General features: G+C 48.6%; 1 protein-coding gene and 1 long non-coding RNA gene across 19 annotated transcripts; both read right to left on the bottom strand.

Annotated features, from left to right (window-relative positions):
* Window positions 1-981: 981 nt before the first annotated feature.
* ASB1 (ankyrin repeat and SOCS box containing 1) lies at window positions 982-10,211 on the bottom strand. The gene is made up of 5 exons (XM_061459661.1): window positions 10,118-10,211; window positions 9,867-10,008; window positions 7,454-7,756; window positions 3,161-3,546; window positions 982-1,417 (listed from the first exon to the last, which is right to left on the bottom strand). The coding sequence occupies exons 1-5, from the start codon at window positions 10,161-10,163 to the stop codon at window positions 1,284-1,286; spliced, it is 1,011 nt and encodes a 336-aa protein (XP_061315645.1). The 5' UTR covers window positions 10,164-10,211; the 3' UTR covers window positions 982-1,283.
* A 439-nt stretch (window positions 10,212-10,650) lies between these two features.
* Window positions 10,651-26,457, bottom strand: LOC133272730 (uncharacterized). Of its 18 annotated transcripts, XR_009744546.1 has the most exons (10): window positions 25,859-26,451; window positions 24,818-24,944; window positions 23,352-23,634; window positions 22,705-22,896; window positions 18,542-21,806; window positions 17,256-17,876; window positions 15,953-16,081; window positions 14,018-14,565; window positions 13,834-13,911; window positions 10,651-11,770 (listed from the first exon to the last, which is right to left on the bottom strand). It is a non-coding gene; the product is annotated as an uncharacterized LOC133272730 (long non-coding RNA). The 18 variants fall into 18 exon arrangements; XR_009744560.1 differs by lacking the exons at window positions 13,834-13,911; window positions 14,018-14,565 and having other exon boundaries at window positions 25,859-25,997; window positions 26,362-26,457; XR_009744553.1 differs by lacking the exons at window positions 13,834-13,911; window positions 14,018-14,565 and having other exon boundaries at window positions 25,859-26,000; window positions 26,362-26,457.
* Between the last annotated feature and the right edge of the window lie 521 nt (window positions 26,458-26,978).

The raw sequence follows: 26,978 nt of genomic DNA on the forward strand, positions 1-26,978 counted from the left end.
ATTACCAGCTACTTTACTGGGGCTTCAGTAACATCACCACAGCAGTATTGCAAGCAGGCAGTCTAGTGATCATTTTGGTGTCTTTTTCTTCCTAATAACACAGATACATTCACGGGTATTGCATCAACTACAATCCAGAACAGCAATAGAACCATTTAATTCAGCACCTCCTCCCTCCACTGCTGCTCTTGGTCAATCTCAAATATTCAAACCCATTTTACAGGGAGCAGAAGATGAGTTTAGGCATTGTTCTTCCAAAAAGCAGTCTAGCAATCTCCCAGGTTCACATGCTGTCATAGTCTTTGCCCCACCATCACTGCAGCAGGAATCACATCCCCACATCAGGCTGTGGAGCTATGAGTTCCCAGAGGTGAAACTATCTTTTCCTCTTCTCTTCACGTCTGATCATTTGTGATATGGCAGCAGTCACAAGACTTGACACAGTCCCAGGCTGAGACCAGCCAACCCCTGCCTTATCCATTACAGTGCTGGAGGGAGAGCCAAGCTGCCACAGCAGCTCTGGTGCTCTGTAGAAGTGACTCAGACAGGATAGGATTACATATTCTGCTACTCTCCCATTTGTGTGATGAAGCCTCTACACGAAGAGAGCCACCTTGCAGCAGAGCCACCTTGCAGCAGAGCCACCTTGCAGCAGAGCCACCTTGCAGCAGAGCCACCTTGCAGCACGCAGATACAATTTTCCAAGTAACACCCAGCACTGGACAGGAAACGATGGGCTTCACACCATGAGGACAGAAGAAAATACACCAGGTTTTACAGCAGCAACTACAAACTTCATACAGAAGATGAAAGGTCACGTACTGATGGCAGAAAGAGAACAGTGCTCTTATAAAACCTTCACTATGGTGAGGAGAAACTCCCCTGTACACTATAGGAAGAGGAAAGACACTTCCCCATGCTGAGACACAAGGTGTGTGTAACAGAGATCAAGAACAGAGGTAGAGTCATAACAAACAGACATATGCTAACCGCTATAGGATGTATTGTATTTGCTCATGTAACAGCCACAGACGCTTACCGGCCTTAGTGCCCAACCAGTTGCAAACAAGAGATCACCAGTGAGATAATCAGTAGCTTAAGAACAGACACACAAAATCACTGCACCCTAAATGTTGAGGGGAAAATCACAGGGGCAGGGAATTATGTGCACTCCATGAGCACCACAGTGTTTCACTGTGAGGGAAGGGTTAGGATTGGCATCTGGCTTTATCAGCGCACTCATTTACTGAATCAAACTGTCCCAGAAAGCAGCCAGTTGCCCTTTAACTGTGTTCATGAAGTAGAAATTGTTTAATGGGGTCTGGGACTGGAAGGCTATGGATCAGATCCAGCCGGGATTTGCCAAGTATTCTTCGTACAGCTATGCGGCAGAGAGACAAGAGGCTCCGGGTACAGCCTGCAAGGAAGAAAGAGAACAACTATTGAGGCTCAGAGAAAGGGCTAACAGTGTGTAAACTCTGCTGAGCTCTGGCTGACAGCTGAGGAGTCATTTACCCCTTCCATACTACACAGCAACATGAAGGTAGTGCTGTGAGCAGAGCATGCACAGATTCCCCCCATGAGGAGGCCAAAGCCATGGAGCAATGAGCCCCCACACACGCAGTGTGGAAGGGCATGCTGAAGGCTGCACGGGGTTGCGACCATGGAGCCAGTCCCTGCACGAGAGGGTTCAAGAGATCACTGCCAAATCCACACCAAGGGAGGCTGTGGGAGGCTTTATGCTATTCAGATTGTTTTAAGATGACATGGACTTTATTTCTGCTCTAAATCACCCCCTTGGGAAACAACAGCATTGATGGCCAGCTTAGGCCTTCCACCAACATTCTTTTGATGGCTTCTTTTCAGTTCACAGAGAGCTCTTCCAGCACAGAGACATCCACATTGGTGGTGTCCATGTTGATTCAGGACCTCCAAGGCACCACTACATTATCCTGCATGCTCTACCTGAGGAGTCCCATTTGCCTCCTAAACCCAGGCTTAATGGAAACCATGTGCTGCAGCTCATGTGTGCCTCTTCCCAGCAAAAGTCCAAGCAATCTGAAAAACCAGGCACGTGCAAAGCTGAATAACTTGGAGCTGGGGGTTGTATCCCACAGCCTGAATCCCTTGGAAAATTCCTGCTGAGTTCAGGAGGGAAACTCCACTTCCAAGCTGGTGCAAAGTCCTGGCCTTCACCAGCTGAGCCTGGTAGTTTTATGAGGTGCTGCCCTTGCTGGAACAAGGACGCACACTCTACTGGTGTTGCTTTTGTCATAAGAAGAAAGAAACAGCAGGTAAACTTAGGCATGATCAGGTCTGAGACTCTGGTTTACTTCTTTTGTAACCCATTTGCTTCCCAGAGGATGTGAAATTCCAAACCCCAGCTTTTTCACACCTTTTTCCACCACCATCCTGCCACTTGCTACCACCATTTGTGGCTTCACTGCGCAAGCAGCCTGTCCAGATACACCTCTTGGGTCCCTCCCCATGCAGAGCACAGGGTTATCCAAGAACAGTGAGGGTACATCTGCATGGCTTCGGAGAACTGGATGTTGTTGGATATGCCATAACCTGCCTGTGGTCTACAGATCCAAAGCCCAGCTCTGACAGGTCCATGCTGCCTAAACCTTGCTGAGGACATGGTTAGGCAATGGAAAAAGGAGCTGGGAGAAAGATAAAGTTACAAACTGCTGCAAGAGGCACTGTTGGTAGCTGAAGGACTCAAGAGGGAGGAAACCACCACATGAATGTACCAAATGCAACAGGAGAAAACCAGCTGGCTGGAGGCTCATGGGGAAGCCACTGGGTTGAGTCATCAATGCTGGGAGAGCATCAGCTCAGCAACAACAAGGATCCATGCCAGGGAGCCACAGAGGCCAGCCCCATAGTCCTGTCCTGCTTGATGCCTGCCTGGCCAGCAACAGCTCTAGGGGAGCTGTACCAGAGGTGGTGAAGCCATCCACACTTTGCTTAACAGCTTGTTAAAGTCCAGTTATCTTTTAAGTTAGGTATAATCTGTTTACACCACCTTTTTGCCGAACAGACCCAAAAGAGGATGCTACCACCTGAACAGCTCCTAACTCCCAAATAAACTCTCCAAAGAACTCTCCTGAATCCAGAGCGAGACAGATCCAGACTTCAGTAAATCAAAGCTACTTACCCCTTGCTTCTTTAAACACCCGCAGAGCCTCAGGGTTGACTTTAACCCTTCCTGTGGATTCGACTCCCAAGGCCTCCACTTTCACCAGGTCCAGATTGGCTCCAAAGTCAATCAAAAGGTGGACGAACGCCGCTTCACAGCCATGCCGCAGGACAGCGTCCATCACACACACTGGGGAGCCCCGGGAGAAGCCTTGGATGTTGATGGGCCCACAGCAGTTAAAATCTGGGTTGGCTCCAGCCTGGAGCAGCAGCCGGAAGCACTGGAGGTTGTGGTAGGCAGCACTGATGTAGAGTGGGCAGACCACCAGTGTGGTGAGGGGCCGCAGGGACAGGCTGGGGCCGTGTGAAGGGAGGTGGTGATTCACATCCACATCTGCACCATACCTGGTTGGAAAAGAAGAGAGCAGAGGTTTGGAAACAAGGCCAACAGCACCACAACTGCAGCCCAAAATGGCAAAAGGTGAGGCCAAAGAGTGAGCACCCTGCCTGTCTTTGGTACCTCTGGAGCCCACCACCCAAGTACCATCCATACCTACCCTCAGATGGGCCTGGTGGGGCTTCTGAGTGGTGATGCTGTATCCAGCATGGTCTGATCTTCAAGAAGCAAAGCTGTTTCTCTGCCCATAACAGCCGAGGCTTCAGAGGGAGGAGGAGCAGCTGTGAACATCTTTCCCTGCCCTCCTGAAGGACTGGCCAAACACAGCCTTGGCACAAGGGATGGCTCAGCCCTAAGCCAGCACCACGTAATGCTGGATGCTAGTGAGCTGGCTGGGGAGCAAGGATGCTTCCAAATTACCCAGTTGAAGAGATGGAGTGAAATAATTTCCCCACCAGGCTAAAACAGGCCAAAAAGCAATACAGACAATCGATCTGACTGTCACAAATAGCACGGAAATGGAAACAGAAATCTGTGCTCAACAGCAACACATGTATGTCACAATCCCGCTCCCAAAGGAACTAGGGCATTTGGAATACCATCAGAAATCCCTTCAGGGAGTCAAAAAGAGGCCTTTTCCCTAGTATTCAGCTCAGAAAACTGGAAGAAAACAAAATAATGGCATCAGGCCCTCCCCTGTCTGCATCCATCCTGCACAGCTCCATTCACAGGCTATACATTGTACTGGATACCACACAAGAGATTACAGCTCACTCCAGGAGTTGCAGGGGGGACCCCCAGGAGCTGCAGCACCAAACCTCCCAAGCTTTTTGCCATGTCCTACCCCACAGAGAAACTCACATCCTGTGTCTTTGCCATGGGCTTGGGCTTGCAAAATGCCATGTGAGCAGGATAAAGCCCCGCTCAATGGCCATGAGTATCATCACGAAACAGAAGCAGTGCCCATAGCATACTTCTTTTCAGTAAGTACAGATGGCACCAAGTTGTGAACAAGCAGAAAAGAGGGCTTAATGGCTTTGGTTCTTTTCATTTTGTTTTTTGTAGGAAGTGAAGAATGCGGCCAAATAAATGGGAGCAAAAAAGGCCAAGTGCTGCTCTCTGGCAAAGCAATTTGGAAAATGGCAATGCTGCAGAAAGAAGAGACAGCAGAAATAAGCATTTCTTTTCCCCAGGCTGGGTAACACCCAAGCAATGGGGACACTATGTCCACCTACTTCATATGCAGCTTGGATGGGAAGGAGGTGGAAGACACACAATCCTCTCAGGAGTAGCTGGTTTTAATTGCAGCACCAAGATCAGGCAAAGCCCTGTCCCTTCTCCCCACAGAGGGATAAAAACCTCCTTCACTCACCAGTCCCCCACCCAAAACTAGACTTTTCTGTCTTCCTAGGTAGCATTATAGTCCTTTCTGCAGTTAATAAAGCAAATAAGGAAACCACCTGGGCACAAATCCTGACTCAAGGCAAGCACAGCCTAAGGAGGGGCTGGTCCCCATCCAGCAAACACTTAACCAAATGCTTCAATTCCGAGGATGGGAACAGTCTCATTTAAATGAAGCACACTCAGAACAATGCCTAAGGAAACTTGTCTAAGAGCTGCAAAGGACATGCAGTGCATTTTCACCCCAACAAGCAAGATCTCCCAAGCATGAACATCTTGGCTGAGATCTCAGGAGACTGGTAGGGCCACTGCTTCCTATGGCCATGATCCTGACCAGATAGCAGATATCCCTTTGAGTTTTTTTTCCCACTATTGTCATCAAAATTCCCAGTGGAAACCCTCAAGCCAAAGCAAAATACAAAGCTCAACATGCACCTGAGGCAGCAGGGCCATCTGTCAGGTCTCTTTTTCACTGTTTTAGTGTGGCAAAAGGGCCCTCTCACCCTTAATCCTTCATAATGAGGTCAGCCCTCAATCATACTGCAAGTACAGTGCAACAGTCCAACCTCACGGCATGATCACATCACAAGCTGTTAAAAAGGTAATCTCTATACCTTGGCAATCTAACCATAAATACTTCCACCAGCCATGTTAAAAAGCAGATCACCATCCCACAGCTACGAGTGTATTTACTATTCATGGATACAGTTTCACCTCTTGCTTGGGTAGCTGGTTCAGCAATTATAGGAGTATCCAGGAATCCTGATTGTGCTACCATATGATTAACAAAGAGATGAACTAGGTGATGTTTAGACACTTGCAGCAAGCCTGGCTGGGTTGGGCTTTCTCTTTAGGACTTAGGAGGGTTTCTGGAGTTGAATATGCTGAAATACTTCCTTCTATCCCAGTAAAAGTGTCTTCCTCATTGCATCCCCTCTGCCAAAGCCTTTGAGAGCAACATCTTACAATTCTCCAAGTGAGCTCTGCAACAACAGACTGCATTTGAAAGTAAGCAAATCTGAAGAGATCTGTGAAATCCATCCTCCAAGATATTTGAAATTGTGGGCAATCTGACAATTTGGTATTAGCTTAGCAGCTTTGGGAGAGACATTGTCTAATAAAAACACATTGGACAAACTCCAGTTCATTTTTAAGCCTGAAAGTGTTCCAAACTCTTGCTTTTAATATTGCTGGCAAGGTATCCCTAGGAGTAGACACATAAATCAATGCATCAGCTCTCCCTTGTGCTGCTGAAACACCATTTGCTACATTTCACTCTGCCTTAGCAGATATCTCAGGGCAGATTCTTGGGAATGCAGCATGGGAGCTGAAGCCTGTACTGACAAGCACATGGCAATGGGGACATCCTTCTCTCAGCTTGAGAAAGGAAAGAGGAGGGGGGACCATCTCCCCTTCTTTCTACTTGCAGCTTCCTTAAAGCTGCACTTGTAGGAAAATTAACTTCCCCACAAGCAAAAAGGAGAGGAGAAAATCCCCAAGTAATTTGAAATGTTGCTATTCAAACCCTTTTGGTTGCTATTTTCTAGCCTCTGTGGTCACTGAAGGGGTTTCTTGGACAGCATTTCTGTGGGAATCCAAACACTCTTTCTTCTGTTATTTCTTTCTACAACCTGTATTTTCCCCTGATGCTCCCTTAGTATTTGGTGTCAACAGCCCATTTAGTCCCTTATACAAAAAACTTCCAATTTAGAAGAAAGGAAGTATCACAGCACACCACAGAGGAAGAAAAGTCAAGTTCACACAGCCTGCTGCTACATCTTGAGCACTGCTGGTGCTACAGAGAAAGTTTCCTGAGGGATGGATGGTCACCAGTCACTCACCACCCAAATCTAAGGTTACTGTTCATCACCTTATAGTGATGGCCATCCCTCTCTGCCTCAGAGGTGCCATCCCATCAATGAAGCTGTGCATCAGATGTCTAGCAAGGGGAGACTGAATCAGATGCCACAGAGGGCATCATAATGATGGGCAAACACCACGCAGGCAGCAATAGCTAGTGCCAGTGACAAACACCTCCTAAGGGCTGAAAATGGTCAGAGCAGCAGAGCTAAGCAAAAGAGAGATTTGTTTCCAAACACTTTTTGTTCACTGGGAGATCCACCTCACTCATAAATTCAGCCATGACATGGAGCTGGCAGTCAAGATATGAGTTGGGAGGAAGATACTTTGAACAGTTTGGATCTGACTGAATAGTGGATGGTGGGCTCAGAAACAGAAATTCCTCTCTTGGGCTTCGTCCTAGGAGAACAGACGTGGGAGCCACAGAGCAGGGCACAGACCTGTTGCCAGGGCCAATCAATGGGGAATACAAGGATGTCCTTTTGGGTACCTCTCCATCCTCTCACCCTGTCTGTCACTTAGTGAGCTTCACTAGGCCTGCGGAGACACTGGGCATGCAAGGAGGGAATGGATGAGCCCCATGGGGGGAAAAGTTCCCAACGAAAGAGGAGGGAGGTAGAGTCACCCACCTCCAGCATGTACCTGAGCTCTCACCTGATCAGCTCCTGAAGGATGTCTGCCCGGCCCACACGTGCCGCGTGGTAGACAGGGGTGCTGCGGTGGTGTCTGCTGCCATTGGGGTCAGCCCCAGCTTCCAGGAGGATCTTGGCACACTCAAGGTGCCCGTTGACCACAGCCACGTAGAGGGCTGTCTGCCCCTTCACATCCACCAGGTCGATCTCAGCCCCTTTGCGAAGGAGGAAGTCCACGCAGGGCCCATGGCCGGCAGTGGCAGCGATGCGCAGGGGCGTGCAGGGCAGCCAGCCACAACACCACACCGACTTCTCGTTGATCCGGCTGCATTGGAGGGGGACAGCATTCCATCAGAGGAGGCCTCCTGCTGCCTACCAGCACCCCACCTCCTCCAGCCCCCAAGGAGGATCTGGGAGAACCCAAACTGCTCCCATGAAGCTTTTCCTGCCCATTTTGGGCACTTCAGAGCAGTCCTGAAAAGCTCCTGCTGATAACAGAAGGCTACACCATAGTGCCTGGGAGACAGGATTTATGGCAGCTCAGCTGCACATATGCACAGTGAGGGCAAACCCTGCATCAAAACACAGGGAAAATTATCAATAAACAAGTAAGATAGTCCCTTTTTACAGGGAAATGTCCCATATCAGCAGCAACCAAGCTGGGGATCATAACCATTTAATTCAAGCTGCTCCAAAGGGGACACAAAGTCATTAAAGCAGCAGGGAAACAGCAAGAGGATATAGGAAGGAAAGAAACAGCGCATGGAAATGCAGGCATACATACATGTCACACTGCCAGCAACATCCACACGCAGCCAGGCACCACGGCATGACAAACACAAATCCAGGGAAACCTAGCCCTGCCAGCAAGCAGCAAAGTGGAGAGGTGCAGCAATCCCCGTCTGAACAGGAGGCCATTAGCATCCTCTCTGGGTGGGTGTATTGGCATAAGAGCCTTTTCCAAGTTATTGGAAGAGATGGATCTGGCTGGCAGCTGCTTAGATCACTCTGAAATAACCTGCATTAGCCTTTATGATCATGCAGATCTCAGGTTAGCCCTAAAAGTCTCATAAGCATCTAGCCCTCACTCCAAAATTCTCTGCAAATCACTGCCAGTACCCTTTGAACAGAAAGGAAGGGATTTCTTTAAGGCCAATATAGGCTGGTGAAAATGCTCTTTAGCCAGCACAGCAGTGGATGTGCTCTTCTGGCTCACTCCATGAGCCCACGTAACGGGTACAGAACAAAGCAGTTTCTGTACAGTGTGCTTACAGAGTTTGCCAGGAGAGCAATCCCACAGCTGGGGCTTTTTTAACCATGTCAACGCCTCATCTTTCAAGTCTTATGATAAAAGTGCTCCCCTTTAACTTTGGAGGTGTGGGGATGACCACCCCACACATACCCTCAAAGAAGCCACTTCTCCGCTCACTCCATCAGCTGTGTGATGGTGCTGCAGCCTCCAGCCCTCCTCCTCCCACCCAATATTGCTTTTCCTGCAAGGAACGTCAACCTGTCCCTGCTGCCACAGGGTTTTTATGTGATATGGGACAAAATAAGGCAAAAATCTCAAATCAGGGGTCCACAGGAAATCTGGGCTGGCAAGAAACCTGGAGAGGCTTTGGACAAGGGCCTGTAGGGACAGGACAAGGGGAATGGCTTTAACCTGCCAGACGGGAGACTGAGGTGAGCTCTTAGGCACAAATTCTTTCCTATGAGGGTGCTGAGGCGCCGGCACAGGGTGCCCAGAGAAGCTGTGGCTGCCCCATCCCTGGCAGTGTTGAAGGCCAGGTTGGACACAGGGGCTTGGAGCAAGACAGTGGAAGGTGTCCCTGCCTGTGGCAGGGGGCTGGATGAGTTTTAAACTCCCCCTCAACCCAACCCAGTCTGTGGTATTAAACACCCCATCTGCCCAGGGGCAGAAAAGCGGGGCTGCCTCATTCTCACTTCTGCTGAAAGGCCACTTTTTTTGAGGCTGGGAGACATTCTGCACTCAAACCAGCTTTTTTTCTCTGTGGTGCAGGAAAATTCATTAACTATCCCCATGGTTGCAGACTTGGCATTGGGCAGATTTTATAACATTGGGTGTTTCGGTTTTATATTCGGTTTTAATCCCTTTTGCATGTTTCTTCCATCATACACAAGCCCCCATTTCTCATGGTATGACATTCCTCTGATCTGAAAGGAATCAGAGGACATGCACACTCACAAAGCAGCTCAAGATTTACCTCCTTGGAGACCACAGAGGGATGACTGTGGGGGGCAAGCAACGCACACTCCCATCCTAACACCCATCCCTGGCAGTTTTCAAAGCCAGGTTGGAGCACCCTGCTCTAGTGGAAGGTGTCCCTGCCCGTGGCAGAGGTTGGAGCTGGATGAGCTTTAAGGTCCCTTCCAGCCCAGCCCATGTGTTTCTATGCGCAGGACACCTCCCTCACCTTTGGAAGCTCTCCTCCTGCAGCAAGCTCTTGAGGGTGGGCAGGTCCCCCACGTAGGCCGCATCGTGCAGCCGCGTGTCCTCGCAGTGCTCGATGGGGTGGTCGCAGAACTGCTCCCGCAGCCACTCCTTCAGGTTACGACCTGCGCTGGAGAGAGACCGGGGAGGGGGGGGAAGACAGGCTGAGCCCTTCCCCGGGGCGACGAGCTGGGGGTCCCATCCCCCGGGAGGAGCCCCTATTCCCCACGTTACCTGCCTGCCCGCCTGAGGCAGCGGGCGGATCCCCGCCCTCCGCCATCTGCCCCCAGCGCCGCCGGCTCAGCTGGGCCCGCCCTCCCTCCGGTCCCCCCCCTCCCGCCACCGCCCGCCTTCCCCGGGCCGGCCTGATTGGTGCCTGCCGGCCCCGCGGCTTCCTGCCTCCGCGTTAAGGTGGTTTTCCGCGGCTGCAGCGAGCACCGGAGGAGCCGTTCCTCCTTCAGAGCAGCCCGGCCGCTGTACCTCAGCGGCAGGGAGGCGGCGCGGCCCGGCCCGGCTCTGCCGGCAGCGCCCGGGGGGCTCCTAGAAACGGGAGTCGGGCGGAGCTCGGCCGCTGATGGAGGGGCTGCTGCTTCTTCCAGCCGTGGGTAAAATAGGGCTGACAGTACACAGTGCTGTGCACACAGCGTGGGGGAGCCCGCAGCACCTGCAGGAGGGATAGAGCAAGTGTTTGAAAGCAGATACACAAGGCTTGCCGCAACTAAAAGCTGCGGGGGGGGGGGGGGGGGGTGTGTTATGTCATGGAATCACAAAATGGTTTGGGTTGGAAGGGACCTTAAAGCTCATCCAGTTCCAACCTCTGCCATGGGCAGGGACACCTTCCACTAGAGCAGGTTGCTCCAAGCCCCTGCGTCCAACCTGGCCTTCAACACTGCCAGGGATGGGGCAGCCACAGCTTCTCTGGGCACCCTGTGCCTTTGGCTCTCCTTGAGTCAAAGGGACCAGATCTGGGAACTAGACAGTGGGGACAGGTGGAACTCCAGCCCTCAGCTTGGCTTCCCTGTGTTTATGAAAGGCTTTCTAGGATTGGTATGGGCTCAGGACTGGCCACTCTTTGGGAGATGCCTTCGCTGGGTTTGCAGGCATCCCAGCAGAAGAGACCCACCACATTGTGCTCCTCTGTGTTCCCTTCTTGGTTTCCAATGTACAACTGCATCTAGCTACTGACCCTCTGTGTCTGATCATGAGCAGGGGAGCAGCCACATACATCTCAGTTCCCCGTTGATGTGCCTGAATATAGCACAAGACAGACCAGAACAGCTTTCTTAGCTGTTGCGTCGTCTGCAGCCCCCACAGATTTAATGGGACTAGATTTAATGAGCTCTTCCAGCTGCAAAGTGTGGTGTTGGATTGCTGGTCTCATCCAGAGGAAAAAGGCATGTTAGTCCATGGGCTTTCATACACATGGCCCCAGACCAAAAGCCATAATGCCTGTGTGCACAAGGGGATAGTTAGTGCAAGGGACAGAAACCTTTGTACTTTACTGCTTTCCCAGCAGGAATGCAATGCCAGTTTTCAAAGCTCTTAGGGAGAGGCCACTCCTGCTTAGCACAATCTGTCTTTAAAATAGATTTGTTTACTCACTGTGTCATGCAGAACTGGCTCTTCTCTCTTCTCCCATGGGGAAAGTGCAGACAGGCAAGGAAGGGCAGCAGAGGATGTAGCGTGTTTACTTGTAATATGGTATTTGTCCCCATGGACAAAGCAGAGAGGAACAAAGTGAGGGTAAACAGGCCAGATGAAACTGGAACACCAGTGTCTGGATCACTCACGATTTGAGGTTCATTCAGTTCTTGCAGCAAATGCCTCCATTTAACCACAGTCTCTCTTCTCCACAAATTGTTATGTATTTCTGTACTTACAGACATGCTGCAATGAAAGGCAGAAGGTTTTTACATACCATATCCCATTATCCTTCCTAGCAGAAGTTTATCCCCTTTTTTTGTGTGCATGTTTGTTTTCCTTAAATACATATGAAAACCTACCCATCCTAAATTGACCTAATGAGTTCTTGTACAGGGATGGTAGCAAGGGAGTGACTCTCTCAGCCTTGGAGATGGCCAGCACTGGAAATCAATAGATGTTTAAGAGAAATCCCATGGAGAAAGAGACTATGATGGAAATCTGTATCACTCTGAGTGCAATTTGCAAACAGGTTCACATTCAGCCAAGATATAGGAAATACATGTCCAGCATACCTGACTGCTCCTACCAGACATCTCTCTTACCAGCTGAGGACATAGGCTGCGGGCAGCCCTGGCTGCTGTTCCTTGCCCCATCAGGACACTGGACTAGATGGCCTCCTGAGTCTGAATTCCTTTCAGCCTGAATTATCCAATAATCCTGGGAATAGTCAGCCTATGCTTCCTGTACCTGGAACAGTGCTCAACTCCAGGGACTGCTTCAAAAGACTGCAAAAAGCAGTTGTTTGATTGAGGTGCACAAGACAGCAGAACTCCAGAGAGATCGGGATCTGCTGGCTCTTGGAGCACATCACCTCTAGTAACCTGCCCCTGGCCACGCCCACCACCAGGGGGGAGAAGCAGCCAGGCAGGTGACCGAGCTTGGCCCCTCTTCCCTCCATGGTTCATTATCTGTGGGTGGCCTTTCGGCTTGCTGCAGTGATTCCAGCCTGTTGGAAAACCAATCCACCCAGCAACTGGGGCCTGTGACTCTCTTAAGGAGAAGCTTCCAGTGTCTAAATATAGCCAGTAATCCAATACAGCCAACACACACTGACTCACTTGTTAGGCCAGGCCATTTCTGCAGCTCCTAATGCTGAAGCAATGAAAAAGAAACAAGTAAAAGAAAATAAGTAAATAAAAGCAAAAACCTCCTTCTGAGCCCTCAGCCATGGGCAGCTCCCTCAAACACCATCCACATTCAAGAAGATTTCCCACTGCCTCTCGAGCACACACATCATAGAATGGTTTGGGTTGAAAGGGACCTTAAAGCTCATCCAGTTCCAAACCTCTGCCACAGGCAGGGACACCTTCCACTAGAGCAGGTTGCTCCAAGCCCCTGTGCCCAACCTGGCCTTGAACACTGCCAGGGATGGGGCAGCCACAGCTTCTCTGGGCACCCTGTGCCAGTGCTTCAGCACCCTCACAGGGAAGAGCTTCTTCCTCAGATCCAACCTGAACTTTCCCTCTTTCAGTTTGAACCCATCACCCCTTATCCTATTGCTGCAGTCCCTGATGGAGAGTCCCTCTCTGCATCCTCGTAGCCCCCTTCAGACACTGGAAGCTGCTCTGAGGTCTCCACGCAGTTTCTTTTCTCCAGGCTGAACAGCCCCAATGTTCTCAGCCTGGCTCCATACAGGAGGTGCTCCAGCCCCTGATCATCCTCGTGGCCTCCTCTGGACTTGCTCCAGAAGAAGGAAAGAAGAAAAGAAAGAAAGAAAGCAGGTATAAAAGAAGGAATGCTGTAACCAGAACTGTAATTCACGCTTAGCTCAGTCTATAAAACTTCTCCCTTCTGGAACTAAGCCAACAGCTTGAATTTTTAGTGAACTCTGAAGCTGAGTTGCCCTGGTGATAAATGCATCTGTGGGGTAAGGAGAGAGGGGGCGGAATTCCTGTCCTCCCATTTTTAGCACAACGCAACGTTTTTCTCTGGAATTTGTATAGTTCCTAACGTGGACATGAAGATGTACTTCAACAAGGGGATGGGAGGAGAACTTAATTCCAGCATCTGGGACTGTCATTAGGACTGGGGCTGTAATCACAAAGATGATGAAAGATAGGTTGCTTGGAGTCCAGTAAGTTAATTATGCTGCAAGAGGCAGGACTGATGCATCAGCTGTATTTTGACCTTCCATCTGCTATCCAGGACTTTGCTTCGTCAATCCTGACCATGAGAACATGTAGGACACAGAGTGGAGGTTATAATGTAAAGCCATAGAAAGGCAGAGACTAGAAAATCCCACCCACCTCTCAGCTTCAGCATGGCACAAAATGAGACAGATGACCAGTACACCTGCTGCTCCCAGCTGAGCAGCACAGTCAGTCCTGCAAGTGAGGAAAGAGGGTTAAACCAGTGTAAAGAGCCACCACAATAAACACAGATAAATTCAATAGCCTGGATGTGGGTGATGGTAGGTCAGGAACATCTCACCTGCATGGAGCATGCCAGCCCCAAGGTGGTCCCAGAGGGAAGATTACACTGGCTTCACCATGCAATGACACCCTTAAGGAAAACTTGCTCCATAAAAGGTTGCATTTCATCCTGGTTGTACTCAGAGAGGTGTGGGTTAGGCTGAAAGAGGGTGGCAGCACATACCTTGGCCGCAGGCCCCCAGCTCATGGAGCAAACATGCTTACAAGTATTTGGATGCCCCATCCCTGGCAGTGTTCAAGGCCAGGTTGGATGGGGCTTGGAGCAAGCTGCTCTAGTGGAAGGTATCCCTGCCTGTAGCAGGGGGTTGGAACTGGATGAGGTTTAAGGGCCTTTCCAACCCAAACTATCCTGTGATTCTATGATCTATGAAATAAACTCTTCTCCTCCCAAGCTGTTACAGCTCTTCTCTTTTTTCCTGCATTTGCTTTTCCTCAAGGTATTTCTGACAATTCCACACAAGTGGCAACAAAAGTTGTTCAAAAGGCAAAAACAAAGGGGGGGAAAAAGTTCCCAGTTGTATTTTCCCATCAAAATCTGAGTATTTTCTGAAAAGAAAAAATAGCAAAAAAAAAAAAAAAAACATAAATAAATAAATCCCTTTTGTCTGCAAATCCCCTGGTGAGAGTGGGGGAGGTCTGAACCGTTCCTGTTTGACTCATTTCTGGGCAGCTCTTTGCTGTCAAAGGAAACTTGTCCTCAGCAGATTTTATGTTGTTTTCTAACCTGCCTGCAAGGAGGTGTTCCATTTGGTGACTGAGGTAAAGGAGGTGCCTGCTTCTCCTTTGATGTTCCCACATCTGCCCATCAGAGGAAGGCTCCAGATGGCCATTTCTGCTGAAAAAGAGTGATAAAGTCTCCATTGGAGTTTTCCTCCCTTGCCTGGTGCTGGGGATGTCTCTACTGCTGCAGAGACAGAGGCAGCCTGGGTCCACCAAGCAATGGGATGGGGCAGGTTTCACCCTCAGGTATGTAGCCTTTCTTTGCATTTAGTCTCAATGAAAAATGCCAAAGACACTTTTCTGGAGAGCAAAGCAAATAGCTAAAGCCCCCCTTTAGAGCGTTAGGCAAGCAAAGAAAATGTTAGAAGCAGCATCTCGGCTGTTAAATAATCCAAGGAAAATCAGTTATGGAAAGTATAATAACATGGAAATGGGCAGGGGGATTGCTATCAGCAGTGAGAAGCATGGATTAGTGTTTAAAGTAATAAGCAGAAGTGATGTGGGATGGGAAACCCAGCTCCATCCAGTGCCTGATGCCCAGCCTCTGGTGGTTTTGCCCTCGCCTTTCATACCTACAGCTTTGATTCCTTTTGCCAAGCAGATGCATCCCTATGTTAACCTGACAATGGAGAACCTTCCCTGTTTAGAAGCATAGGAACAACTGGATTGGAAAAGGCCTTTAAGATCATCAAGTCCAACCAAGTTTCATACGTTTCCTTCAATAAACCAAACCAACTACTTGTACTATTTGTGTAATAGGTATTTCAGTTAGGCTTGGAGAAGATGCTAGCTCTGGCAGGACTGAGATTAATCTCCAATTAGAGGGAAAGAAAGACCATAACACAAATTGCTGGAAAATACAGGAATGTTTGTCCTTTACTTTCCTAGCACCATTGCTGACAACACTGGAGTGTAAGCTCCTAGGCAAAGATGTCAAATGCAAGGTCACTCCAATGCTTTCATATAAACTACAGCAAGGCTGTAAACTCTGTGTCTAGCAAAGGAGAGGTCTGCTACAGCCCTGGGGTTGATCCTTAATGCAGAGGAGGCAAGTATCATTTGTAACCCTTTCCTGTTCTCAAACTCTTGATCAACAACAGACAGGATCAGGATCTTTGTTTAAAGTTATAGTTAATGAGTTTCATCCTCTCTTTCTAGACCAGAATCTCCCGTCCATGGACATGTACCCACCAGAGAACTAACACCAGCTTACCCAAGAGCTGACAGCAGCCTGTAGATGGATGGACACCCTTTCCAGCCTGCAGCATACTGCCTCTGTCCTCAGCTGAAGGGATAAGCAGCTGTAGTAATGGAAACACTTGGTTGGGTTTTGCAGAGCAACCTAATTTGAAAGGAATGCCTTCTGGTTTATTACAACCATTAAACATTGCCATAAGTAGCAAAGTAGGAAGCAAATCTAACTCAAAGCAGCAAGAATGGCTCGTCCCAAAGCAGCTGAGGGCAAGACAAGTAGGAAGGTAGCAGATTACCACTCATAGGAACTGGGTTCCCACCCCTGCCCCCTCACTTTGTGATTTTTGGCAGGTCTCTGATGGTCCCTGAGCCATTGCCTTCCCTCCTTTCAGTGGGAAGATGGAGATTTCCTAATCCCCTGTCATGGGAAGCAGAGCCAAAGATGCTGTGAAAGGCACTCAGTTTTCATTCAGAAATACACTGTGGGCTTCCTCACTGGGTAGAAAACTGAGATTGTGAATGGGAAGGCAAAAATGAAAGAACTAAATCCATGGGTTGTTTGAATCTGGTGCTTTGCAAAATCAGTTGCACATCAGGAACTAAGGGTCAGGAGGGACCTGACTCCTGATTTCCCACTGCTTATTGCTGACAATGCTGGCATTGTCAGAGAGACACTTCCTCTGCCTTGTGGCTTTGGCTGAAGGTCCCTCAGGCAAAGAACATGGTTTATTCTGTGAACATTCAATGCAAGGCCCAAAGAGGACAGCAATCACCCTGAACTACTGGCATCTGAATGCATCTGGCTTTTCTGCATGAGTCCATCCCCACTGCCACTGCCAGGTTTTCCTACTTCATTGCAAAGAGGCAGAATGTCCCAAAGCAGCGTTTGCCTCCTGACACATAGAGAAGTTAAATGGTTTGGGTTGGATGGACCTTTGAAATCCATGTAGTCCAACCCATCAAGGCATTTGAGGCAGGCCTAAGGGACTCCCAGTGTCTTGCAATAGGGCTGCTGCCATCAAACTTGGTCTCACCAGCACTGACCAAGCAGCTCATAAGCCTGCATTACAGCATCACAGTATCACAGTATGCTAGAGATTGGAAGGGACCTCGAAAGATCATCTAGTCCAATCCCCCTGCCGGAGCAGGAACACCTAGATAATGTTACACAGGAATGTGTCCAGGCGGGTTTTGAACGTCTCCAGGGAAGGAGACTCCACAACCTCCCTGGGCAGCCTGTTCCAGTGTTCCATCGCCCTCACTGAGAAGTTTCTTCTCAAGTTTAAGTGGAACCTCTTGTGTTCCAGTGATAAAAGGCTCACCAGGTCCTCCATGGCAGTATCTACATCTCCACCTTCCTTTTGGAGCTGCCTGACTTCACTGCTGCTTCCAGCTAGGAACAGGCATTGGGATCTTTGTGGTGTTGGATTATCTATGGAAAAAGTACTCTTTGAAGGTGGCAAGTTCTGGCAAAAGGTAGAAAATGCTATTACCTAAGAAACAAGCACAGGACTATGCAAAAATGGGAGCGTGTTTCATAATGTGCTCCCATAAACAGATGAATTAAGCCTGCTCTCCAGACAGCTCTAGCTCTATCTGCCTTGCAAGTGCTTGACTTTCCCACCTTAACACTGTGCTCTTAGCAGGCTTTTTTCTCCCCATGCATTATGTATAGCAAATCCAGCCGTCCGCCCGCACCCCCTTCCCTGCAGCAAGCGAATCCCAGTGTTGAGTGAGTGCAGGCACTTACTGCCTGACACAGCATCCCCGCTGCAATCACAAGGGTCTCTTTATAGAGCAGCTCTCTGGGCACACAAGAGCTGGACCAGCCTAACTGAATCAGCAGAGAAAAATAAACATCCTTCTCTTGGAAGTGCCTCGCAGTTTCATTAAGCCAGCCTAGGACTGCGAAGGAGCCGGATGTATATTTATTGAATTGAGCCCTAAGAGAATAAAAGGGGAAAAGAAGCCCCCTGGCTGTTCTGGTGAGGGGGGATTTAAGGAAACTAAGCAAAGCAAGCACTAACCCCCCCTTACTCCAAACTCAGCATTAAAAAGAGAAAAACTACAAAGTATTATCAGGAGGGGAAAGGGAACATGTTGTGGTTTGGAAAGACGGGCACAAAGAATTACGAGCATGTTCCCAGGCAGTGGCATTCCTGCCTGGTTTACGGCATGCTCTGGATGCTGGCCTACCTCCGAGGTGGGGTGTGAACATAAAACATGTTCCCGGTTGTTGTCCACACTCTGCTGCGGCACAGGGCAGCGCTCCCCGCCTGCCTTCCACTCGCTGGGGAAGGGCACAAGGATTTAGAGCTAATTAAGGAATGAAAATGAACTCTTGACACGTTTAACCACCTCCCCTCACTCCCAGCCAAGGGGTTCTGTTTCCTTCATGGTATTTCAAACCAACTCCTGCTCATTTTTACTCTGCTGCTTTTGTGTAGGTTGGAAGTGGCTCCAAAGAGGCTCTTTAAAACATTTTGGTTACCAAAAGTCAGCTTCCATTAAAGAAGTAACGTGGACTATTCTGATCATACCTCTTAAAAGAATCTTTCTCCTATCAGCGATGCAACGTTTCTGTTAACAAATGAGCCTGAGCTTGTACCTCTCCACTCAATAAAGAAGTCCCGGGCTGGAGATGCATTATAACCATCACCTTGTGTGCTGCAGAGAGAGACACAAAACCTGGCCAGTTGTGCCTGAAGGACATGAAAATCACAGAATAGAATACATATATTCATAGGACATAGAATCACAGAATCCTAGACTGGGTTGTGTTAAAGGGACCTTAAAGCTCATCCAGTTCCAACCCCCTGCCGTGGGCAGGGACACCTTCCACTAGAGCAGGTTGCTCCAAGCCCCTGTGCCCAACCTGGCCTTGAACACTGCCAGGGATGGGGCAGCCACAGCTTCTCTGAGCACCCTGTGCCAGTGCCTCAGCACCCTCACAGGGAAGAGCTTCTGCCTTAGATCCAACCTGAACTTCCCGTTTCAGTTTGAACCCATCACCCCTTGTCCTATCACTACAGTCCCTGATGAAGAGTCCCTCTCTGCAGCCTTGTAGGCCCCTTCAGATATTGGAAGCTGCTCTGAGACCAGGACAGCAATATAGCAGTCAAACCCATTCTATAGCTATGTTGACGCTGGTATAAAGGTGTAATTTTTGGTTTTAGCTTCTGAGAAAGAATAAAAGGTCACATGAACTAACCAAACTAAACCCAAAAGGTACACAACTGGGTATAATGAACTCCAGTGTGAGAGATGGCCTGTGTAGAGAGGATACAGGGAAAAAGGGCAGGCAAGGATGTTCCTCCACTAGAGCCCAGCAAACACTTCCCTTGATCTTCCAAATCACTCCCTGAAATGGCAGAGCCATGACCCTCTGCAATGAATCTCCTAGGGGCTGACAGGCAGCATCACAAGATGCCACCACAGAAGAAGCATCTCTAGGGCATCAGGCTACCTCAGCCCATGTTTAGTAACACCAGCATCCCTTCCTCAGGTGAGGAGCATCCCATTACACAGTCCTGGTGTGACAAATGGAAAAGAAAGACACAATAGCCTCTCAAGAGTGTTTTAGGTGGGCTATAAAGAGAATCATAGAACCATAGAATCAACCAGGTTGGGAAAGACCTTTAAGCTCATCAAGTCCAACCATTCCCCAGCACTGCCAAGGCCACCACTAACCCATGGCACTGAGGGCCTCATGAACAGACTGCCTTTCTTTCCCACATGTGGCTGGACTGGGCCATGCAGGTATGGAGGGAATCATTATCCCTAATTATCCAAGCAGATTTGGGAGCATTTAATGCAGTGATAGATCAGTACAAATCTCTTCAGGCTTTGTTCCCCAAAGCATGGAAGTTAAACTAATACAATGCAGTTGCCCCTTTTTGTTTAACCAAAGCTAAATGGCAAGAAAAGCAGAAAAGATTACAGTCATCAGCACCTGGTTATTGCCAGAATCCATGGGGTGTGGAATCTGATCCCCATTGCCTTTATCAAGCCAGGATTTGACAAGTAAAAGAAGTAGATTAGGGGAGATTTTGAAAGCCCTATTAACAGTGCAGACAACTGCAAAGCTGAGCACTCCAGTCTCAGCCTTATTAAAAGCTATTTTCATAACCATAAACCAGGCAGGACAATGTCTCATTTTATAATTAATACATATTGTTATTAATAGAGTTAAACAAAGCTGGCTTTCATTCCTTTATTTAGTGGTGCATTTGGTGAAGCACTTAAAGGGGGCCAGTCCAGTGTACACATAGAACTGTTTTAATTACATCCTGTGAATTTATTTTTCCAGGGAGAAATATTTCTCAGGGAAAATGTCTATAAAAGTAACTTTAGAAGCAATGTAATTTTGTGTGTGTTTCCTATAGGAAATCTGTTTAGTTTAAGTCCCAGGTTCTAACACTCTCTTTTATGCAGCAGTGTGACCTGAAGAATGCTGCTGACAGCCCTGTTAAAGCCTTGTATCTCTTCTGAAGTGAAGCTGCTGATGGATTTGTGAGTCCTATCTTGATGGGACCTTACCTCCTCCCTCTCAGTTGGATTTCACTTTCAGGATGGCACTTCCACAGACAGCTCCTGCAGAAGGAGACACTTTACCTTAATGGGCACGCCAGACTTTGATTTACGTGCCCATGTTGGTGTTGCATTTGGGAGTTATTTTTACTGTAATTTATTTAAGCAAAGACCAGCCCCACAGGAGCTCAACTGCAGTTTCCCAGATACAAGAAGAAAAACGTTATGGATTTCACAGCCATCAAAGTGAGAGTTCCCAGGAAATGGATCCTCCAGGAGGGGCTTTGGTCAGGCTTCAGCATATACATCTTTCCCCTTGGAATCAACAAAGATAGCTGGAAACTCCAGCCCATGGCCACTTTGTCACCCTTTCTAACCCAAGGTGATGGAAAAGCTGTGGGCTCCCAAATTCTGGAACCTGAAAACCAGCTTTTTCTTCCCTAATAACTTACTCAGTAGCACTCTGCTCATCCTGCTCTGATTTTGCCTTATGCCTCCTCATCCTGGAAGAGCAGACATACTCCAGCACCCTGGTGAAACGATTCTGTGATGCACCAGCACTATGATGTGGCATTGGAAAGCCTTTCTCTGTCCTACATCCACTGGGTGCTAGTGTGAGGATTTGCACCATGTCACCTTGGAGAGGAGAGCACCTTTCCTCATGCCCAGCTTCTAAGAAAGCCAAAGGAAGGCAAAACCAGCTTTTCTCTAGGTAATGACAAGGAATTGGACACTCCAGGGTGGCCCCTTGCCAGTGAGAGATTGTTAGAAAGCACAGAACAAGCATGACCCTCTCCAACCTTCACATACAAGTTTTCTTCTAGGAGGCTTAAAACAAGGGCTGTAGTGGGCACCCACATCCCAGTGCTGCAGCAAAGGAGATGCATTAGGATGTGGGACAGGAGCAGGCAGCATACAGATATGTTCAGGTAAAACAAGGGAAGAGCTGCTTGTCCTTTCCAGAATCTCAGCTCCAGAAGAGTGCGCCCAGCTGGAAAGAGTCTGGATATGTGCATAGTTTTGGAAGGCAAGCCCACATAGCTGGAAGTTTCTGATCCTAAGAAAGGATAGTCCTTTAGCTACCTAAGAGAAGACAGTAACTTCAAGATGCTGCATTTGGTCCCAGTTGCCTTGGGCTAATTGAGCACTGCTTTCAGATCAGCCTCACCTTCCATGCTGTGCTGCCAGGTCCTTCGCCAAAATGTCCTCTTCCTTCCTTTTCCTCTCCACCGTTGAATCAGAAGCAAATGTAGCATGGGTTCTTGCAAGTAGGCGAGATCAGTTCTCTGTGGACTTACTCAGCTGTGGATTTGCTGCTGTGTGGTTTCACCATGTTGAAAAGCCTTCCAGAGCACAGAGGAAAGGAGTTGATACATTTTAAACATAGGGAAAAAAGAAAATCGAATGCAGAGAACTTGGAGGGTGGATCAGCTTCGCCAGCTATAAAACCCCATCCTACTTAGGTACTTATTGTAATGACAGAGTATTTTCCTTGCTCACCAAGACAGTGCATTAGCACTACCACAACTGAGTCTGTAAGATCCACTCTTTACCTCTGGGAAGTGAGTCTTTTGATGCCACAAAACATGGTGTGGCATTTCACACTGCCAGAGACACTTAGGAAACAGCAAGGTGCTGGAGGCCAATAACACAGAAGGAGAAAGACCTGGCCCTGTAAGAAACCTTGTCTCCAGTAGATCCCTGTAGAGCAGGGAAGGAGACAGCTGGAGATAACCTGCTCTAGTGGAAGGTGTCCCTGCCTGTGGCAGAGGATTGGAACTGGATGAGCTTTAAGGTGCCTTCCAACACAAACCAGGCTGGGATTCTACTAAATTCTCCATGGCGTGTATGGCCCTCCTGGCCCTCCTGACAAAGCAAGGACACTCACCTGCTCTGAGGTAAGGGAGAAAGGAGATGTTAAGGCTTTATCTCCCAGCACCCAAGGGAGCCTCTCCAGCCTCTGGCTTGCCTTTCCCTTGACAGCACTGGGAGTTAGGTCATTTCCTTCCCCCTTTTTTCCAAGGGATTGGAATTAGCATTGCCATTGTACTCCTTAACTTGACTGTGCTCCTGGCTTCCAGTTTAAGCCCCCCCCCCCCCCTTCTGCTCTTGTTATGAGCCCTTTAAGACCCAGCTGTAAAACTCTGCAGCCCGTATATCCTAACACTTCATAATCACACCTTGTAGTAACACGACAGAAATCAGCTCATTCCTAGTGACCTGCAGAGCCTAAATGCTCACCAGTGCCCATTAAGTATGAAGCTGGGAAGGAGGCATCAAGCTGAAGCACCACTGCCCCCCACTGCTGTCCTCAGGGGTCCTCTGGGAGGACCTCAGGGGGATGGGATGGGGCTGAACATAAGGCATCTCCTTAAAGCATCCCATAAGGCAGCCCCTTTTGATCTCCTGAGTGCATAGGAAAGCAGTATTAACCTGTAAAGAAAATAGCCTACCTATAGTATAGGCAGGCTATATTCTATATATAGTATAGCAAATGGAGTCAAGCATCCTTTAGAGCACAGACACGTGTAGGCACATTCATCCACTAAAAATGTACACATCACAGATCATTGAGCAAGAAAATCTAATTTCTTCCTTATTTTAACTTAATCCACCTACAAGATGTGGTTTTGAGGCCTTGGGCTCCAGCAGAGCACAGTCCATCACAAAGAGGACAATGACAGCCACACATTGTGCTTATTGGAAACCATCCAGGCAGCTCAAGAGCACTGCTCCCCCTTTTCTGTGCTGCCCAGGATGAGATCAATGCAGCACCTTGTGCATCAAAGCCTTGCTGTAATTAGCCCCTGTTCAGCTGTAATGACACCAATAGTGGCTGTAAAGCCTCCCAGCTGCAGACCTCCTTCTCCCCAGGACCCCATTCCCACCTTCAGCAGCCCGTCCACTGGTTTTCATGGCATAGGGCAGTGCAGTTTTGGCTCTCACCTCACACCAGCCCTTCCTCCACTGCACAACGTGCTGCTGTAGAGTCCTTACACGGTCCAAAAACCTCTTCTCATTTGGCTTGGCTTCTCTCCGGGTCCTGCAGCTGCCTGTGGCTTTGGGAGTGGTTCAGGTGACTTGCTGATGGCCTCTTCTCCTACCTCTGCCTTTCAAGAAGAGTTCACTCCAGGTTTTAGAACAGGTTTTGGGGAGTTTCTGTACTTCAATCTGTGAAATGGTTTCAGTTTAAGCAGCTGTTTTCACATGCTCCCCACTCCACAACACATCCACCTTTTGGGATCAGATTTTTCTGGCTCTTGCCCAAGGCTCTATTTTTATTTTTAAATAAAATTCTAAAAGAAAACTAGAAGTTGGTCCAAATCCATCCCACATTCCTGGGCTCGGCCTGAGGTGAGAAACTTCCCATGTTCACAGTAATCCCTGACCATGCTTCTTGTTGTGGAGCTCAAAGGATGCACAGGAGCTGCCACAAACACTCCAGGAAGACAACTGGAGCCCAGCCATGGGCTGAAACCCCTGGTCCACCCCAGAGACTTGCAAGTGAGGTGCTTCTCCTCCCCTTGCTGTCAGGCAGCAGGTGGTACATGGCTGATGCAGCTCCATTACCTTGCAGCGCAATGGTGGTATGAAGGTGGGTTCTCCATCACAAAAGCCCATTGTCAAGCTGTGACCCAGCCTCTGCTGGCACCAGTGGAAGCTTTTCTACCAAAATGGACTTTCAGTCAAGCCTGCAAGTACATCAGAGAGTCCAGACTGGTTTGGGTTAAAGGGACCTTAAAGCTCATCCAGTTCCAACTCCCTGCCACGGGCAGGGACACCTCACACTGGACTATGTCACCCAAAGCACTAGAAGCATCTGGATGGATGCCTTCAGGAGGTCCTGTGCTCCAGCTGCTTTTTGTGGTTGCACACTGAGAGCCCACAAGCCCCATGCAAATACAGCACATGATACTTGAGAAAGTGACATTTGAACGCAGAAACACGTTTAACACCCATTCACACACAGCTTCTGGTTGCTCCCACCAGCAGATCTAAACCACAGCACAATAGAACAGTATGTAGCTGTGAGACACCCTGGTCTCTCACCCTCCACTTTGGCTGCAAAAGGATACTGTTAACGTGGGCCCTGAGGTTACAGCCCTCTAATGCAGTTAAACATCAAAACAGCTCTTTTTTGACACTTGTGTGGCCAGGAATGAAAAGCTGAGAGCCAGAGAACATTAAAACTGGAGGAGAACGCCTTTCCTTCCTCCCAGGCTACCCAGTGGGCACAGGGCTATCTACCAACAGCATGAATTCCTCCTGGCTCCAAAACTCAAAGTGCTCCTCAGCTGAGCTGCCCAAGAAGCATGAATAAAAGTCTTAGTGTGATGAGAATAAATAAACCTACCTGCTACATCAAGCTACACAGCCCAGGAAGGGCTAAGCATCTTTGTCCAACCTAAACAATCCTATCTGGCCTTGCAGTCCTGTTCTCCTTCCCTGCTCCAAGTGTAACTCTCAGTGAGAAGAATGGCCTGCAAGAGATGAGCACAACAGGGTGAGATCTGGAAAGGATGCTCAACAGAGGGCAGGGATAAAATCCCTCCTCCAAGAGCTGCAGAGGGAAATCCAAGCACAGTTGGGTTTTACAGCTAAATATAATACAGCAAGAGTCATGTTGGGAGACACATGAGCTGCACATTAGCTGCAAAGGAATTCCAGATCTTAACTGGGTAAAAGGGACACATTTTTTCCTCTCCTGGCCCACCCTTCTCCCAAATCTCTGCAGAGACAATGCACAATCCCCCTGCAGTCGATGGAGGTCCATGTGGAGCAGATATCCCCCTGCAGCCCATTACATTCTCTCCCTTCTCTGGCTGAGGAGGGGACTGATGAATTGGTTTTTGTGGGAAGCTGGCCAGGGTCAACCCACCAGAGATGATCAATGGAGTAACTTGGGAACTGTGGAGAGGAGCATCTTGGACTCTTTCTCTTCCCATTACCATCTCTCCAGTAAACAAAAGCAATGTGCAGTGGTTGTGATGAGACAGAGCCCAGCATCTCTGTGCTCTGGTTGCTCATTCACAATCAGTGTCTTTCTTGTTCTTACCCACCTTTCCATACGCTCCACGCAGTGCTACTGACCCAAGGACTTGCCTCAGGTTGACTCCAGTTTCCAGCTGTGGAACGTGCACTGGAAGTACCACCAGGATTATTTGAATTGGCCACAAAAACTTCCTTTCTCTCTCTGGAGGTTAAAGCCAGAGCAGGTTGGAACCTCCTGCTCAGAGCAACTGCTCCTTATCCAAGCAGCTTCTCCTTCCCAGGCAGATCTTCAATACTCTGAGTATCCCTGGCCGACACTTGGTCTCCAGCATCAGTAGATGCTGTTCCAAAAAGCAGAGAAACCTGAAAGCAGAGAAGAAACTAAGCACCACTTGCCACCAACCTTATCCCATGGAAAGCTGTAAGACAGAAAACAGGCCCTGTGGCTAGGCTGCTGCCCAGGAATTATGAGATGCTGTGCAGCTCATCCATGCCTCTTGCCTGTACTGCTTCCCATCCATTTCCTTGTAGGCCAAGTCAGTCTTCTGGAACAAAAACAGCTGTTAAAATATGCCTTTCCCATTAAATCCACAGAAGCCCTTTCAGTTTGTATCCCTGTCACCTGGAACAGGCTCTTCTGGCCTTTTCAGAAGGGAGGAATTCACATCCATACTTACCTGTCCAAACAAAAGCAGCTGGAATGGAAAGCAAGGGCTGCTCCTTTCCACAGCATTGCAGCACAAGACCTCCCTAAACATGGTTTGGCAGGAGACAGAGAAGACAGGTCCTGGTATACCCTGGCCATGCAGACTATCTATCTGCTGTTCTTCACAGTAACAGGAAATTCCTTCTCTTTGCCTCAGGTTTTGGGTTGTATTATAATACAGACATGAATATGCTACTAACCTTTAACAGACCTTGCAGGAAAGACAGGCACATGGGTCCCCAGGGTAGACTTGTTGGTCTTTGCCTCTCCAGCATCCTTCTGGGAGGAAGGGGGGAATCATGGAATCAACTGGATTGGAAAAGACCTTTAAGATCATCAAGTCCAACCACTACCCCAAGGCCACTACTAAACCGTGGCACCAATATTATAATGGCCAAGTCATATCATCAGTTAATTCCTTCTATTTGAACCACAGTCTGAGCATTTTCATTAACCTCTTTGAACTTTGGGATATGAAATACACAGAAATAGAAATCTATTCCCAATAGTATTAGTTAATAAATAACTCTGCTTTCCAAACTTGTTCTCATCCACATTCTATTAAGGAAGTTAAAAGAATTCAATGCTTACTGTCTTCGATGCCAGTGTCCCTGGGGCCAGACCCCTCTCATTCCTTTCAATCTGATGATCCCAATCCCTGTCACTAGCCAAAAAGATGCCTGGGAAGCCCCCACCTCACCGGGACAAGCACAGGGTCTGAACACACACTTCACCACATCCATATAACCAAGAGCCTCCACAGCCCAAAATAGCACCTGAACACACAAGTGACCTGCAAAAGCAGCCAAAACCATCA

The sequence above is a fragment of the Pezoporus flaviventris genome, unplaced genomic scaffold, assembly GCF_033815535.1.
Source record: "Pezoporus flaviventris isolate CSIRO_AGI_PZ_B2104156 unplaced genomic scaffold, CSIRO_AGI_Pfla_v1 ptg000001l, whole genome shotgun sequence".
In the NCBI taxonomy this organism is placed as follows: Eukaryota; Metazoa; Chordata; class Aves; order Psittaciformes; family Psittacidae; genus Pezoporus; species Pezoporus flaviventris.

Coding starts and splice junctions, on each gene's coding strand:
- ASB1 (XM_061459661.1), bottom strand. CDS start 10,163: ATGGCGGAGGGCGGGGATCCGCCCGCTGCCTCAGGCGGGCAGGCAG. Junction 3,547..7,453: donor ATCCTTCAGGAGCTGATCAG/GTGAGAGCTCAG, acceptor TTTTCCAACCAG/GTATGGTGCAGATGTGGATG. Junction 1,418..3,160: donor GGTGTTTAAAGAAGCAAGGG/GTAAGTAGCTTT, acceptor TCTTCCTTGCAG/GCTGTACCCGGAGCCTCTTG.